At 32.5% G+C, this 16070-nt stretch overlaps 3 protein-coding genes across 6 annotated transcripts in view; 1 reads left to right on the plus strand and 2 right to left on the minus strand.

Moving 5' to 3' along the window:
* The first annotated feature begins 1918 nt into the window (after positions 1-1918).
* Positions 1919-7150, plus strand: LOC119835669 (helix-loop-helix protein 13). 2 transcript variants are annotated; one of them, XM_038360635.1, is made up of 6 exons: positions 1919-2002; positions 2074-2249; positions 3847-3967; positions 5341-5461; positions 6170-6260; positions 6422-7150. In XM_038360635.1, the coding sequence occupies exons 1-6, from the start codon at positions 1950-1952 to the stop codon at positions 6538-6540; spliced, it is 681 nt and encodes a 226-aa protein (XP_038216563.1). In that variant the 5' UTR covers positions 1919-1949; the 3' UTR covers positions 6541-7150. The 2 variants fall into 2 exon arrangements, with proteins under 2 accessions (XP_038216563.1, XP_038216564.1); XM_038360636.1 differs by having other exon boundaries at positions 3847-3952.
* A 1740-nt stretch (positions 7151-8890) lies between these two features.
* On the minus strand, positions 8891-12396 carry LOC119835874 (palmitoyltransferase ZDHHC16B). 3 transcript variants are annotated; one of them, XM_038360934.1, is made up of 5 exons: positions 12140-12393; positions 11770-11917; positions 11204-11395; positions 10388-10643; positions 8891-10261 (listed from the first exon to the last, which is right to left on the minus strand). In XM_038360934.1, the coding sequence occupies exons 1-5, from the start codon at positions 12190-12192 to the stop codon at positions 9765-9767; spliced, it is 1146 nt and encodes a 381-aa protein (XP_038216862.1). In that variant the 5' UTR covers positions 12193-12393; the 3' UTR covers positions 8891-9764. The 3 variants fall into 3 exon arrangements, with proteins under 3 accessions (XP_038216862.1, XP_038216863.1, XP_038216864.1); XM_038360935.1 differs by having other exon boundaries at positions 12049-12173; XM_038360936.1 differs by lacking the exon at positions 11770-11917 and having other exon boundaries at positions 12140-12396.
* An 821-nt stretch (positions 12397-13217) lies between these two features.
* Positions 13218-16070, minus strand: part of LOC119835865 (LON peptidase N-terminal domain and RING finger protein 1-like) — a 14098-nt gene continuing 11245 nt past the window's right edge. Inside the window, exons 9-11 of the mRNA XM_038360919.1 lie at positions 15272-15375; positions 14776-15040; positions 13218-14366 (exon numbers count right to left, since the gene is read on the minus strand). Of these exons, the coding sequence (XP_038216847.1) occupies positions 14253-14366; positions 14776-15040; positions 15272-15375 (483 nt within the window). The 3' untranslated portion in view covers positions 13218-14252. The remainder of the gene's footprint in view (positions 14367-14775; positions 15041-15271; positions 15376-16070) is intronic.

Here is a 16070-nt window from a genome sequence, read left to right on the forward strand (position 1 = left end):
CAAGACTACATAATATACAATCCTGGTAGATCGATACGTAATTGTGCTACAGAATATAGACCTGTAATCTTAAAAAGCAGCTCACATCTGAACCCTTACAACGATTTGGATGTAATTATGATTGATTTACCTAAAATAATTAAGACCTAGGGTGCAGCATAAATTATTTTTTTAAAGCAATTCTCTCAGGATTGAAATAGGGTTTAAAACTTATTGTCTGTGGTCCCGTCCAGTCATGAAGCCGCGATCGCGAGTATACCCGACATCCTAAATATTAAATAATTACGAGCAGCTCGCGCTAGATATTTTGCCTCACTTTGCTTTCAAGTTAATTAATTTAACGTCTAGGTAGTTTCTTAACAGAAACTTACAAACGAAGGTATATTATGAAAAATATAAAATCTTTGCTACATAATTATTTTTAGCAAAAAACTAGTGCCTTAAAATTATCAGAACCAGACAGAATTTAAATGGGACGACGTGTGTACCACGCACCAGTTCTTAAATTAAAAGAAGAATCATAAAAATGGGTTCACCCAGTATTAAGTTATGAGGTATCAACCCCAAAAATAAACAGTCGAAATGATAACCTCCTCCTTTTTGAAGTCGGTTAAAAAAGTTCACCACCGTTAATAGGGAGAGAGGAGGCCGCTTAAGATTTTACTGTGGGACCAAATGGCAACAATCTCCTATCAAACAAAACAATCGCGTCAATCGATTGAAACCAAGGATATAACGGATACACGAAAAATTAAAAAAAAATTGAAACAGTAACATTATATATATTATAGACATTATAGATATATGAAAAACTAAAAAAATTAAATTGCAACAGTAACATTATAGATATTATTACTATATGAGAGTATGTAATTATTATACTTTCACGTTCTAAATCCTAATCCCTGAGCTTTATTCAGCTCACCATAAGCTCGAGCACAACATTTGTTCTACAATTCCCGAAAATTTTCCAGGGGCCCTTGAAACGGAGGCCTGCGTTTTATGGCTGTCAGACGCAGCGCTATAGGCGGGACTCGGCACATCGATCCGCAACCTCCTATCGTGTGAAGTGATGTGTAAACTCGCTAAGGCAAATCCTCTTATAAATACACTGCTTATAGTCGATTGTTGGATTTTTTTTCTTTTGCAATACTTATTATACTGGATACTATCCATTACATCTGATGGATACATCATGAAGGTTTATGTTTTCAATAATACTTAACTGAGTATTTGGTATTTCGTATCTATTTAGAAGTTTAGATAATTGTATATTTATTTAATGTAATTATTTTAAACTGTTTAAAATTTTTTTGGAAATAGTTGATCCCATAAATATTAAACCTTATACAAGGGAAGGATTACAATAATACATTATAGGAAATAATTGTCATAATCTAACAAGGAATGTCAATTTATTGAATCTTTTATTTTTTGTTTCTTTATAGGTACGTAGGTAATAAATTGATTTTTTACAATAATCATGAAGATCAGTCTCTACAGTTGCTTTGTTTTAATAACTACAATAAAATAAAACGTTTTATTAAGTGTACAGCTATTACATCGTGACTATAAAAAATATGGCTGATAGTCACAGAAAAATATAAGAGTAAACTCAGTACCGGGAAAAGAAATACTTATCCAATTTGCCGAGAAAATCGATTAAGCCCATCCCCCTAACCACCCCTATTGTCGGAAGCCCCGCCTTCGTTCGGGGTTGATATCCACACAGCACACACACAAACGTATTTACATCTCAAATTAAACTTTATACCAAGCTGGTAAGACACAGGCTCCGGCCGCAGGGTGGCCGTGTCGCCCCACACATTGGGGACGCAACTCACGCAAAATGGCCACCCTCTGCGGTATAAAATTAATTTTCAAACTTTGTTCCATGTCAGTCTCTTTTCGCATCGAAAGTGACAAGTGTCGTCGGCTCGTGTATTGAAATGTCGGGAACTCGAACGCAAGTCGCAGACTCGTCGACGTCGCCGCCGCTGAAGTGGGTGCTTGAGGGTTTACGTATTGTATTGAATTTCGATTGATTTTATTAAGAATGTAATCGTGTTGTAGTGAGAATCGCCGGCTGGACTATTCTGGGTTGAAATTTACGTACGTGGATGGTTCGGACGATGAAGGACCGTCTATCACCTCGGAACTGCCGTCGTGTGTGTATGCTGCCGCCCGGAGTCGCCTCCAATTGCCGCTGGCAGCGTATGTCCATCAGCATACCAGACAACTACATACAGGTATTTTCTAATACAAATACACATTACTATAGAATTAATTTATTTATTTCTAGCAGATGGTAAATCTTTTATATCTTCTTTATAGTTCACTGCAAACAATTTATGATTAAAATATTCACACAGTAATTGACGATGTGATTTAAAGATAAAGCATTTATTAAATCTTTTCTATTGCGTAGTGATATAACCATGTATTTAGTTACAATTGTAAGTAATGTAATGCGAATGTTATTTATAAAAACACGCAAGGTTTAGGTAAAATAAAGAGCAACAGCAAGTGTACAATAATATTGTATTATACTTCATTTTATTTATCAGTTAAATTTAGTACATTTTTTGTAAACCTTCAGTGTTTAATTTTTATTTAAAATTATATGATATTTTGCCTCATTTTGGTGTATTGTATATATATATTCAACAGTTTTTATCCATCAAATACTTCATTAAACTTATAATTATATTGTTACATTCCATGTTAATAAAATCGTCAACAAACTAGTCATAAAACATATTATAGCAAATTATCTAATTGCTCTTTATTGCTATACTAAATTATAATATTTTCGAAGGTTTTATTGAGTTTGGGAGAAGTTTCTGTTGCAAGCTCTGCTAAAATCTCATCAATGAGCAAGCTTCTTCTATTTTTTTCTTGCTTTTTAAGATATTCAATACTCGTTTGTAAAAAAAAACAAATAAAAATAGAGTATAAGCACATAGAATGGACTTTAAATGACACTACGCTATATTAACAAGTAATATATTATTTTAATAGTCGGATAATAGATATACTGTATTATTATGTATACTTCAGATAAACTTATTGGTTTACATTTTTTACATACATCAAATTTACTAATTAAAAAAAATTAAAATAATATTTACAAACTCCACCACGCACTCCAGAGAATCAACAAAATACACTGAAGCGTTGTGGAGTTTGTAAATATTTTTTAATAGTAAGTACATTGCAGTTGTTACTTAGAACTGCAATGTATAAAAAGCAGTGGTGGCTCAGTGGAAGGAACCTCGGACTTCAAAATCGATAAGTCGAAGTCCGAGACCGGGCGAGCGTGAAGGATATTAATTGATTTTTCAATTTATCTGCACATGTAGATTTGTCGATCTGTGTCCCAGTAGTGGGTACATACGGGCTGATGATAATGAATACATATAAATCTACTTACATATCAGTATATCCCTCATTCTATCATACTTTTCTTTCCAATTATCCCTAGGAAAAAGAAGGAGTAAGGAAAAATCCTCTATTTAACTCTTGACATCATGGGACGCGTACCTTATTTTATCCAAAACGCTGGCTGTCGCGTTCATAATTAAAAATCCCGATAACAGCCTTTTAAAGACCATTTGAAATACATTATAAGGCAGTTTAAAATCACTGGGATATTTGACTGATTTATCATAATTGATAAAATTTTGGTGTAGTTGATATACAAAAACTAAGTGTTAATTCATTGATTTTTTATTTTATTTATGGAATAAATTAAAAAAAAAGTAATGTTATGTTGTAGTAGAGTGCCATAATGCGCACACCTGACTTAAAAAAAGACAATTTTAATATTATTTTTGTTCTGTCAAGATGGGCTATTGGACACCTCAATGGACTCGGAGTACCAGTGCGGCGGATCACCGTACCGCGTGCAGAGAGCTGCAGCCAACGTGAGGGAGAGACGGAGAATGCTGAGGTCCGGACCCAATGGGTATCTTTTAAGCTTTATAATAATTAAATATTTGATCATTCTAAACTAGCCGTTGTACCCTTCCACGTTCGACCGCTTCCGAGGTACAGTGAACAAACGTGCTCGAAAAACAGTGTCCTCCTTGGGTCAAGCGGGAAAAACTATATGAAATTCACACGATAACATATTGACCTCGTACATTTCGCCTCTTATTTTCAGATCAAAAATACCCACTATTATTAAAATATTTATTGAATGTTTCAACTTCCAGGAATTAATGACTTTTAATATTTACTAGTTAGGTATAGACTGCCTATAGCCTATGTAATCCTGTATCAACTATCAACTATGTAAACTAAATCCATTATTAACTAATTTTGTCAACCTAATCAATTTGTCGGTTTAATTAAACTGCAATTAACTCCATGGGTGATCCCTTTTGATCATTGAAGAAACCGTTATCGAGATCCTATTAACGGAATTTAATTAACTTTGATCGATATATTGCCAGTATAGTACAAATATACTATAACAGCAAATATTCAGATAAAATGACATTCAGCACACTGGACGTTGGTTGTAAGAAAGTATATAAATCTTTTTTCTTTCTTTCTTTCTTTCATATATCTATAATATATTAAATAGTGATTTAATTATTGATACACAATATGAGTGTGATCAATTATATTCATATGTTTGTGAACAAACAAAATAAACTACTCTTGGTTTCGCAACACATTACGTTACGTATTAGAAACATAGACTGAAGTAGATTATTAATTTTATATAGCAAATAAGTAATCTGAAGCTCCATTGATTCTCCGAGGCCTCTAGGCTCTAGTCTAGTAAATCCGGCATTGACCGTTCATGTGTAAATTACATTAGCTGTTGTCCGCAGTTTCGGCCGCGCGGTCGTTATCAATTTTCATGGTATAAACGTTCATCCCCTTGGAAGTAGAATTCATCAAATTCCTTTCTTAGCGGGTCCCTGCGTCATAACATCTATCTGCACGCCAAATTTCACCCCGATCCGTCCAGTGGTTTGAGTTGTGCGTTGATAGATCACTATGTCAGTCAGTCAGTCAGTCAGCATATATGCCCAGAATTACTATTATTACATTTGTACACCACTATCATCTTTGAATCAAATCGACGCATTGAAGGTTAGTGCTTTTCCGAGTACACCATACAGATACAATAAATCGTATATCTACCCATTGCCGGAGTATCCATAATACGGTTAGAGTCTAAACGTTAGATCAAACAAGGGGCCCTAAAAATGCTTAGAAATGCTTAGAGATCTCCGGCTTTGTTTCTATTTATATATAAACTACTCAGCTAAAATCCCAAAACTAAGGAACTACTAAAACGTATTTGTGGCGTTGTGTCTTTAGCAGTATAAACTCGGCGTTCGACGAGCTGCGGGTACACGTGCCTACCTTCCCCTATGAGAAGAGACTCAGCAAGATCGACACACTGCGCCTAGCTATCGCTTACATCGCTTTATTGAGAGAGGTATGCATACCGACTGTGGTTTATTCACCTAGTACATGCTTTAAATAAAAATCAATCAATTAGCTTTTTTTTTTGTAAAGTCACAATAGAATTTCTTATAATATGTATAATAATGAAGAGAGCGCAAAGATGAATAGATTTAGATAGGTCTATGAACATGTTTTAGGTCAATTGTATATATTTATAAAAAAAATGTGAGCCTGGCAGATGTGAAACATCGACATTATTTTATAAAATTAATATGCAAAGAATAGACTGTATAGATAAAATAAAATAAATAGTACACCGTACACACTACTGCATATAGACTGTAAATATACTACTGTGTATACACTATCATTTAGCGTGGCGACGCGTCGCCACGGCATGCGTCGCCACGCCAGAAATCTGTTTTACGTGCGGCTACAGATGTTTGATGTTTCACATCAAAAAATTTTGTTCGAACCAAAAGTAACCTAATACAGATTTTTGATTTTGGAAGGTCTGAAAAGTATAGATCCGTATCGAAGTATGATGAAATTTATAAAGTTGTACTGCAGAATACTGTCGAATGATTAATGAAGTCGATTATTCTAACCTGGTAAGAGTTTGTGTTCTTATTTTTGCGATTAGATTAACACAAATTGTATCCTAAAATAAAACTATTTCAATTATAGACGGATGTTGATAGGTACAGCAACATATTTCAATATAAAATGTTTTTGTCAGGTCTTAGATGCAGACTACGACCCGTTGACTTACGTTGAGAAATGTCTTCGAGGCGAGATCAAAGCAGACCGAGCTCATTGGAACACGAGCGGTAACTTATTTACTTTTTATTGATTATGTACCTACCCTATATTTTCTATTTATACCTAATATAAATAAAATTTTTATTCCATTACATCCGTAAATTCTTGAGTTAAAAAAATATGTCAGTCGATTGTTTTTATTTGATTATTCAACGATAATTTTTTTCAGATTTAACTGCCAGATTGTCATGGATCAACTGGGAGAACCTTGGAGTAAATCCACAACGCCGGAGTGTCCTCACTTCTCTAGCATTGAGCTCCGAAAATCTACAATATCCTCATAATTGATTGACATTAGTTAAGCGCTATTCTTTTCCTCTGGATTTGTCAACTAACTTTGATATAAGATCAAACGTGTAAACAAGCTAAGTAGGAACTAGAAAAATCTTCGAAATACTGCAACGAAAGTAGGTATACAGAAGTAGCGAAGCAGATTGTCTTGTCTTTTTTTATTGTGATTACCTAATGGTCAAGGTCATTGAACGAGACTATTTTACTTGAGTGATAGTTACGTAAGAAAGAAAAACACCTACACACTACGAGGATCCGGCGGCCGTGCATCTAGGACACCCCGTAAATATCAAACGGTATGGCAGTTAAGTATGTCTAGTCGATAAAATTATTACCTACACACGCACCAGTGAAGCAAAGGATAAATACTTTTTTTTAATTTCTAAGTTTTATGTTAAGAATTGAGTTTTGTGGTGACTAATTAATCCAATTGAAAAATATAGTTTACAAATAAAAGTTAAATATTGAAATGAAACTATTTTAAGACGACATATTTACATTAAACGTATGTCACCCGGTGTCCACGAACTTAGCAAAAGTTCGAAGCGTTGAGATTGATTATGTGTCTCACGCGATATTTAGACAGCCGTAAATTTCGGAATATGCTCGTGACATTTTTAAAAAGATTTCGAAAATAACTAAATTACGTGTAGCTCGTCTGCATTTCTTATTACTATTACTAAGTGTGTGTATACAAACGGTAGACAACGTAAATTTATCGGTGTGAGCCATTTTGAACGTTTTGTAGGCTTTCCGAATCTACTATTGACATTTATATTAGTCTATGGTCACCAAATTTTAATCTCTATAGTCTTCCACTACCTTTATGAAATATTAATACGAAATTCAGTTATATCAATAATTGAATAGATATTTAAATTTTAATATAGTTATGCGCATGTACTTTAATCGACGCACATTAACACATGACTTTTCATAAAGCTTTCTTTTCAATCATCGAAATATATAATAATATTATATATTACAAATCACATTCAAATAGGCTAAGCATAGTAGCAGGGTTTACTTTTATAGTAGCTATAGTAAGGATGTACTTTACTATGTATTGCTAAGAACCTACAACATGTATCAAATCTTAAATACCAAGTACGTACATTTACAAAGGTATGACAACACCAACAGTATGATAATAATAAATAATTTTAATACTGGAAAACTGAATTTAAATTTTAAAAAGTTATGAAAGTAGAAACATCTATCTCATAATATCAACAGCTATCACATAGATTCTTTAAAAGTTTTGTAATATGCTATATAAAAAAATCTATAAATCTTTGTGATCCTAGCTATGAAATTCAGTAGTATTTTATGCGGTATTTGATATTTGATAGTTAAAAACAATAAAATAGGGCTTCCTAGTTACCTCAAAGTCTTCATCTTAAATGTAATTGGCCGAATGTAAAAGCACAAAGGTGGTATATAAATTGATGTTTTCCTTTCTTTTCCCCATTATGCATTAGTTGATTTGATAGCAAGCGACATGCATACACTATTATTATATTTATTCTATTACACGATTCGTAATATACTTACCTGTTTATTTTAGTATCCATAAATAAATATCAGTATACAATTGAGAGTCGAGGGAGGTAAGAACTAAAGTAGTTTTAAGGAGTGCCATTTAGTGTTAAAGTTACGGTAATAGACTCAATATTTCCTTATACAGCATCTATATTTGTAAGTAATTTAGTAGTGATCAATAATTTTTATTCTACCTCAATCTCAATTTAAAACCACAATGCCGAGTGTTCTTTATTCTAACTTAATTCATAATATTATTGTGTTCATAGAACATTGAATTATTGGATACTTCGGCTTGGTTTAAGAGTAGTGTGCCTAAATAGAATATAATAAAAACAGAATAATAATTATGCGATTTCACTAACTTACAAAGTAACCCCTTTACTGCCATGTAGGTTGCATAGATGCGTACTCATCTTGTATAGAGGTAAGTTATTATTTATAAACGATTGTATGATGAAATATTTTCTTATAAAATAGCCCACATAAGCCAAAGTTGTTTTTAATAATCACATCGTATAATATTATGTCGTAATATTATGTTAACTGGATGGTTTTCATTCATCCAGATATAATATATACATTTTTCTTCATTTGTTCTCATGAATGCACTTCAAACTGAATTATGTTTAAATCTAGTCCTGTATGATACCAAAAAATATTCTCCAACTTATAATTTAAGACTCTTTGGTCATTATGGTGCAATAATTTATTTTAAGTTCAAGTATTTATGTTTCAAACTGATTAGCTCTCTTTAATTATCGTGACAACGAGTAATGTTTTCGTTATAAATAAAATACGTAAAAATTGTCAATTGTTTTATTTCGCTTAATTAATCATAATAAGTCCAGTCATCTGGTAGTTTTGCCAAGAAAATTTTCCCGGGAGTTTTGAAAATGGGTAATTTTATAAATTTTGATTGCTACAATAAAAAATGTTGTAAATTTTCTCTATTTTACTTTGTCCATAGATTTTTTTATTAATAGGAAAGTTCTTGACTTCAATCTTAACTGTTGGTAAGCGGAGATTTGGCCTTAGATGTAGCATGCTTCCCTAGAAGGTGCTTGGATATTTTCCTCGTTTAATAACTCGGAAAAGCGATTTATATAGTAAAAAAAGAGCTATAATACGAGGTGACAAAGTGAAATTCGAAAACAGTAATTTCGAAAGTGCTTCTATAAGAAGTCTACTTGAATTAATAAATGTTTGAGTTTGAGTTTGAATACATCAAATTCTTTAAATATAACCGATTTTCAAAAAATCCCCGAAAGTGTCCAGGTATACCCGTTTTTTGAACCAACTTACTGGACTTTAAGGAAGAGATCAATAATTGGGCTCGGAAGAGTTTTACACTTTGACACCATTCTTATGTACAATATATTTAAATAATCCTAATTACAATCTTATAATCTATCTTCATTGTATATTATCATATTTATGATGTGGTATTCAAAATTGTTTATGTGTTGAAAAGTTTACAAGGAAAGTATTTAGCTACTCATGATTTTACATATTTTCATTTCCATATTCCAAGTCTTATATCTCAATGTATTAATTATATAGATTGTCTTATATTCTTACAACTAAATACAACTATCAATGAGATAAACATGTAGATACTGTACAATAAATAATACACACTATATAATACAAATTCACAAAGTCAATAGCATAATAATTTACGGCCAGTCTTCCAAGTCGCCCGTAGCGTGCCACGTCAAGCCCGTACCAGTGGGAGCGTGCCTTGACGGGAACAAGACATGCCTAATGAATGTCCTTCCTTGCGTTAGACCCAAGAATTTCCTCCAATTCTTTTTTTTCCCGAGATTGTATGGATTGCGGAAGTTGGAGTTTTGTTTCCGCATGGTGGTGTTTATGTGATATTCAATACTGGTTTCCCCTCTGCCTATATTCTTCGTATGCATTACAACGAGTCCTCCTAAAGCAATGAATACTGCGATGCAAGCCACGGCTACGAAGAATACAGCCTTTCGTTTCCACGGATCAGCCGATATGAGCTGAGCTTCGGTTATCAGGGGTGTTGGTAAGATGTGTTCTCGTGGAAAGTTTTCAGAATCGTATTCAAGAATATCCTTTACGGGGACGAGAACCCCGCTTTGATTCATCCGTAGTGGGTGCCCGATTAGTTCTGGGTCATCTTTCAATGTAGCTGCGTCTGTAAAAGAATATTAATGAACACATGACACTTATCAATCTGAGCAATTTTCTAAATGTTAAAAAAAAAATATTTAAACATTGTGGTAGTAACAAGGTTTTTACAGATAACTAGACACTTATTTACCTGGATCATTGATCCAAATGACCACGTATCCAATGTCAATCCCGAACACGATGATAAACGTCACACCGGCAACCATATACGCCATGTAGAGGTAGAAGTATCTTGCGTTGAAGAAACCAACGCAGTTGTTCAGCCATGGGCAGTGGTGGTCCATAGCAAGAATGCACTTATCACAAACGGAACAATGGTGGGTCCTTGGAGGCTTTGGGGATATACACTTCTTGCATATGCCCGCTGCTTCCACTAGCATCGCACCCTGAAGAGGAACGGTAATATTATATTATAAGGTATTATTAGAAACTGGGGTGTATGGTAGAATTTGAACTCTAAAAAACTTATGTTGGGGCAGTTCTTTAATTTTTATGTAGAATTTTGAATTCACATGAAGAAGAGGAAATTGCCATCACTTTGAGTACGGATATGTAGTTGACAAAAGAAAAAGGTTAAATATGCAAATCAAATTGCAATTACACTAAACCATTTTCAAAATTGTATGGTACATGTTAAACATTATTAAAATAAACAAATGATTACAGCATATCACCTATACAACAATCACATGTACCACATTTCCTATAATTTTTTATTGGTTTCTTTAAATATTATCTAGCTGACTAACTGATTGCCGTAGTTCTGTCTTAGCAGACATGTTTGATGTGTTTTCTAAAATTTTTAACAGTTATGCTAATCCAGCAAAGACCAAGGAAACACACATTCTTGTGTTTCAAGAACAGTTGAACGGATATTATTTGTCCTTCTTAAGTTAATAGAGAGAATATATTTAATACTTAAACACTAATATACAAAACAACACACATTCGGCGGATGTCCAGGTGGGGTTGTCACAGCCATATAGTAATGGAACACTATATTAAGTAGCAGCCAGTTACCAAATATCACAAGAAACACAGTCAAGTAGGGATTCCGATGCCACCAGTAGGGTAAACCAATCCAGTAGGCGATTGCTACTACACTACTTGTGAGTACTGTGACACAAAATACAAAAACCTGAAAAAAAACTTAGATTGTAAGTAATGCATGTTATTATAATCTTACAACATGAACTAAATGAAACAACAACTAGGATTCATTAGTATTGATGTGTATGTTTAATCTATTAATATTAGTTAAAATATATAAATCGAGTGTGATGATATAGCCATTTACTTTAACATTTTAATGATATGATAAATACAAGTCAAGCTCCCAAAAACTAAATAATAAATAATAGATTATCCATGTACTAATAACTGTATTGGTACATATTTAGTTATAAATAAACCTTATTGGAAATTTCATATACATTTCACAATATCCTCTGCTAACTTCAAAGTGGTATTAGAAAATTAACCATATCTCAGTAAGAAAATTCCCAGCAATACCTTTCCCAAACTCCCAGCAAAATTATCCACAAACCAAAATATGGGTTCTAGAAGACAATCAACTGCATAACTTCGACTCATATGTGTATTGTAGGTGAGAGAATGATACGTTAAAATGATCTGTTGGTACTTCCAAACCAAATAATCTCTGAAAAATATTCCGTAACAATAAATTTAAAAAACATATTCCATTGAAAGGTATTAATATAAAAATTAATAAATTATCCTATATTTTGTTTTTATTCCTATATGTCTTAAAAAACTAAAGCATTTACTTACAGTTCATTTTAAAGCTTCACTTAGTATCTGTGATAATTACATGTAAAAGATCAATTTGATTATTGATATTGATTTATCAAATACTACGTACCGGACTCTTTGATATATGTCCCGCAATTTGAAACGACACCGTATAGTCACCATTTTTAATACAACGTATAACGTTCATACACAAAATTTCATACAAATTCTAACATAAATTTAATATAATGTTTTACTTTTAGGTTAGAACTATATTTTGTTTATCCTCTTTGATGTCAATTGTCACTTGAAAAATCCAAAGCTATACCTTTTTTTTTAATAAGATTTAATTGCTTAGTTACGAGTCCTTTAAGCCAACCAAAGCTTTACCATTACTAAATACTAAGTTTGATTGCCAGTGTACCTATTCTTTGACCACAGAGAAACTATTTCTATTATTATTAGTGTTACGCATTTGCATTTGTTACCTATGTGTTAGAGCATAGATGTACCAGTACAGTACCATACATACATGAATTAACGTATTATGTAAAAATGATAAAATATTTTTTTCTTCCTAGCTTATTATAATATATAAATTAAAATTAAAAATTGCACTCACAAATACGAACACTTACGATTGGTCAGAGATATCGAGCACAAAAAAAATGCATATATTATCCTACTACATAATTATTTCTGCAGGTGGTGACGACAATCTAAGAATGTCGTCGTCACTTCAGACAAACAAATGATTTAGTTACTTATTTTTATATATAAATAAAGTAAGAAAAAGCTGAGTCTGTAGATTGAATATATAGTAAAATAACATTTGCAGGGGGTTTAAAAACAATAATAGTACGAATCCAAATAAAAAAAATGTGTCACCAACCATTATTTTATTATTTAGTTTTTATTGAGTAAGCGGAATTGAGGAAGTATCAAGAAAGGCAACGGGAATGATTTTAAGGATTGATTTGATAAAGTGAAACAATACTGTATGTATATTTAATACACAAAATAACCCACCTCGAAAACGCTCTCGATAGGAAATTTGGGAGTCCTTTATGAAAATGTTGAAATAACTAGGCTGGATATAAAATAATATATCTTATAATAAATAGCCTCCTCAAAAAATTGCATTTAGAACACCCAATCCCCTTTTTACTTCATATTATGGTTGTTAAATAATACAACTTTCTGATATATTCATCATTGGTTTTTATTACAAAAATTATAACGAAAAACTTACGTTTCTTCCTTAACTAATACCACAATAGTGTATTCTTATTCTAGATTCGCACTAAACAATATCGGTCGTGTTAAATTTTGGAACACACCATATAAGTCTTTCATATATCTGTCGCAATTCGGTAGAACAATTTATACACAACAGTTGGAAAAAATATAGTAAATGGCGAAAACAATTTGTTGGATGGAGATTTCTTATATACTTTTGACTTAAATAAGACTGTATGTGTACGTTCTTCATTATTCAATTATAAAAATTTCAATAATTTTATTGCATATTATGTGAAGAACATTACATTTTGGACCAAATTATTATCATAAAGTAAGCAAAATTCCCAAAACTAATAACATCGTTTTGTAAAACGTATTAAAATTATGTTTGTCGTGTCTGAAAAAAAAGGAATATAATACTCTGTGCGTTACAACAAACTATTTAAAGATGATGGTTGGATAATTTCATTAAGGTCTGGTTTGACTTATGAATCTGTGATCATTGTTCCCTATCGTCCACATTTACGCGAATTTTTCCTTAGTGCGAACCCATTCTACAACTATCTAGCGAACTAATATTGAGATCACAATTATCAGGAATTTTATATCCTAATTCCTAATACTAATCAAATATAATCAACACGTAACGTAAATGGATCAGTCGTATTAAGGAGGTATTCTTTTTTGTGTTTTTTAAATAAAAAAATGAGCAAAAAAGAACATGAATATGATTTTGAAGAAGTGTAACTGCATTAGGTTACAGCTACAGCCTCAAAATTTATTAACCCGACGGCTTGGCATTAATGGGTCAGCATTAAAAAATTACCCATAATCAACTGTAATTACTTACTCATGAATTAATAGAATGAATCAATGTATAAATATAACAAAAGTAACGTAATATAACTTTCTCCAAATAAACAAAAACAATTCTAAATTCATATTAGTACATAAAGTACATTGATATAGTAAATAAATGCACTGTTAATTATTCATACACTTCAAATTGTCTGTGACATATTGTATCTTTGGAGCTCCATCAGTATGGCCAGTTTCGTCAATTGCCTTACCACTGACATTCGAAGGAAAAGACTCGTCTCGCCTAGTAGAAGGTACTGAAAGCAAACAATATACCTATAAACATAATGCAAAGTTCCTAGAAGTTGGGCGTATAAATGAAAATTTTATATTGACTAGATGTTATTATTTTTTTTTTTTATGGCAGAGCAAGCAAAGGAGCAGGTGGGCCACCTGATTAAGTGGTCACCACCGCCCATAAACACTTGCAACTACTAGAGTTACAAGTTACTAAACTAGAGTTACAAGTGCTTTGCCGGCCTAACTTTTTACATCAAAACCCGCAAATTTGTTTTGTGGAAAACAAAGAATTATAATTAGTCTCCACAGGACTCTGACCTAAAGCAAAATTTTATGCTATGATGAATATAATGACCAATTTCGCACAAAACTGTCTGTACATTATGGCAAAATATTTTGTCTCCATACAAAGTACTTAAGACTCACCAACAAACACTTCTTAATAGGCAGAATATTGATAAGCCTCCACAGCCAGTTTGGTCCGTTTCTGTTAAATCTATATCTTATATCTATTTGTTCCAAGGTCGGTGTGCCAAAAATTAATTCAACGCGTCGCCGCATTTCGGGTTTCATTAATGAGAGCCAATTATGAGCCAGGGATATAACACTGCGGGCCAAATGCTCAATTTCATGGAAACTTCGATCCTCATCCAACGTATCGTAGATGTTAACAACGCGGGCCAGGGTGTACCTGGAATATATAATCACGCATTAATAATATCAAGCAAGATAAATGCTTTTGCAAAAGCTGCTTTAAAGGATGTTAGTACAAGTGAGAAAATAAGATTTGATAGTACAGTTCCAAAATTCCTTTTTTATTATTATAACAATCTAAAAGTTATGAAAACTTAAGCTTCATATAATATACCTATCTAGTTTTATTCATAAATAACAAAAGACTGAAAATTTAACTAATACTCACCTATCATGTCTGTACCTGCCTAAAACTTTAAATCTGCGCACCCCAATCCCTGTCACATAGAAGGACCCATTTGGCAATTGTAAGCAGTCTCTGATTTCTATTACCTGACAAAAGAAATTGTATGTGTTATTTTTGATGTTATACTGGGAATTTTATTGTTTTTTCTTGTTTGTACTGTTTTTGTAATGGTGCACAATAAAGAGTTTTGATCGATTGATTGAATGATGTTTGAACGAAAACTGATACAAGTCATTAAACACATGTGTATTGTGCATATAAAATACATAATAAATATTGTGCATACAAAAAACATTTAAAATATTTTAGATAAACCGAACCGGTGGTAAACTGTATAAAATGACGATTCGAAAGTGCTTTTATTAGAAGTCTAAGGGGCCATCCATAAAATAAGTCACGCGAATTTTAGAACTTTTCGACCCCTCCCCCCCTCCATGTCACAGGTTGTCACATTTTTAGAACCCCGTCCCCCCTAATGTGACGTCACACATTTTTCAAACTTATGCATGTATCTAAAAATAATCAAAAGAAAACAGTTAATTTAAATTTTTTTTAAGTGTCTGACTTGCATTATAACATGGCTCTAGGAATCAAATGTTGTTACGGAAGTGATAATCTTATAGCGAGAGTGCGAAATTATTAATAAATATAGATTAAGAATTATCTGTTCAAATTTTTTTGCTCACATATAAATTTCGTGTTCTAGCATTTTATTATGTGACGTGACAAGGCTTTTGATCCCCCTGCCTCTTGTCACATAATGTCACATTAAGATGATACC

The sequence above is a fragment of the Zerene cesonia genome, chromosome Z, assembly GCF_012273895.1.
Source record: "Zerene cesonia ecotype Mississippi chromosome Z, Zerene_cesonia_1.1, whole genome shotgun sequence".
Taxonomy (NCBI): Eukaryota; Metazoa; Arthropoda; class Insecta; order Lepidoptera; family Pieridae; genus Zerene; species Zerene cesonia.

Bases quoted from the DNA above. Each gene is read 5' to 3' on its own strand.
- LOC119835669 (XM_038360635.1), top strand. From the start codon at position 1,950: ATGTCGGGAACTCGAACGCAAGTCGCAGACTCGTCGACGTCGCCGCCG. The intron at 2,003-2,073 runs GTGGGTGCTTGA...ATCGTGTTGTAG, and splicing joins TCGACGTCGCCGCCGCTGAA to TGAGAATCGCCGGCTGGACT. The intron at 3,968-5,340 runs GTATCTTTTAAG...TTGTGTCTTTAG, and splicing joins CTGAGGTCCGGACCCAATGG to CAGTATAAACTCGGCGTTCG.
- LOC119835874 (XM_038360934.1), bottom strand. From the start codon at position 12,192: ATGGTGACTATACGGTGTCGTTTCAAATTGCGGGACATATATCAAAGA. The intron at 10,644-11,203 runs GTGTGTTGTTTT...GTTCCTCTTCAG, and splicing joins CACCTGGACATCCGCCGAAT to GGTGCGATGCTAGTGGAAGC. The intron at 10,262-10,387 runs GTAAATAAGTGT...ATTCTTTTACAG, and splicing joins CATTTGGATCAATGATCCAG to ACGCAGCTACATTGAAAGAT.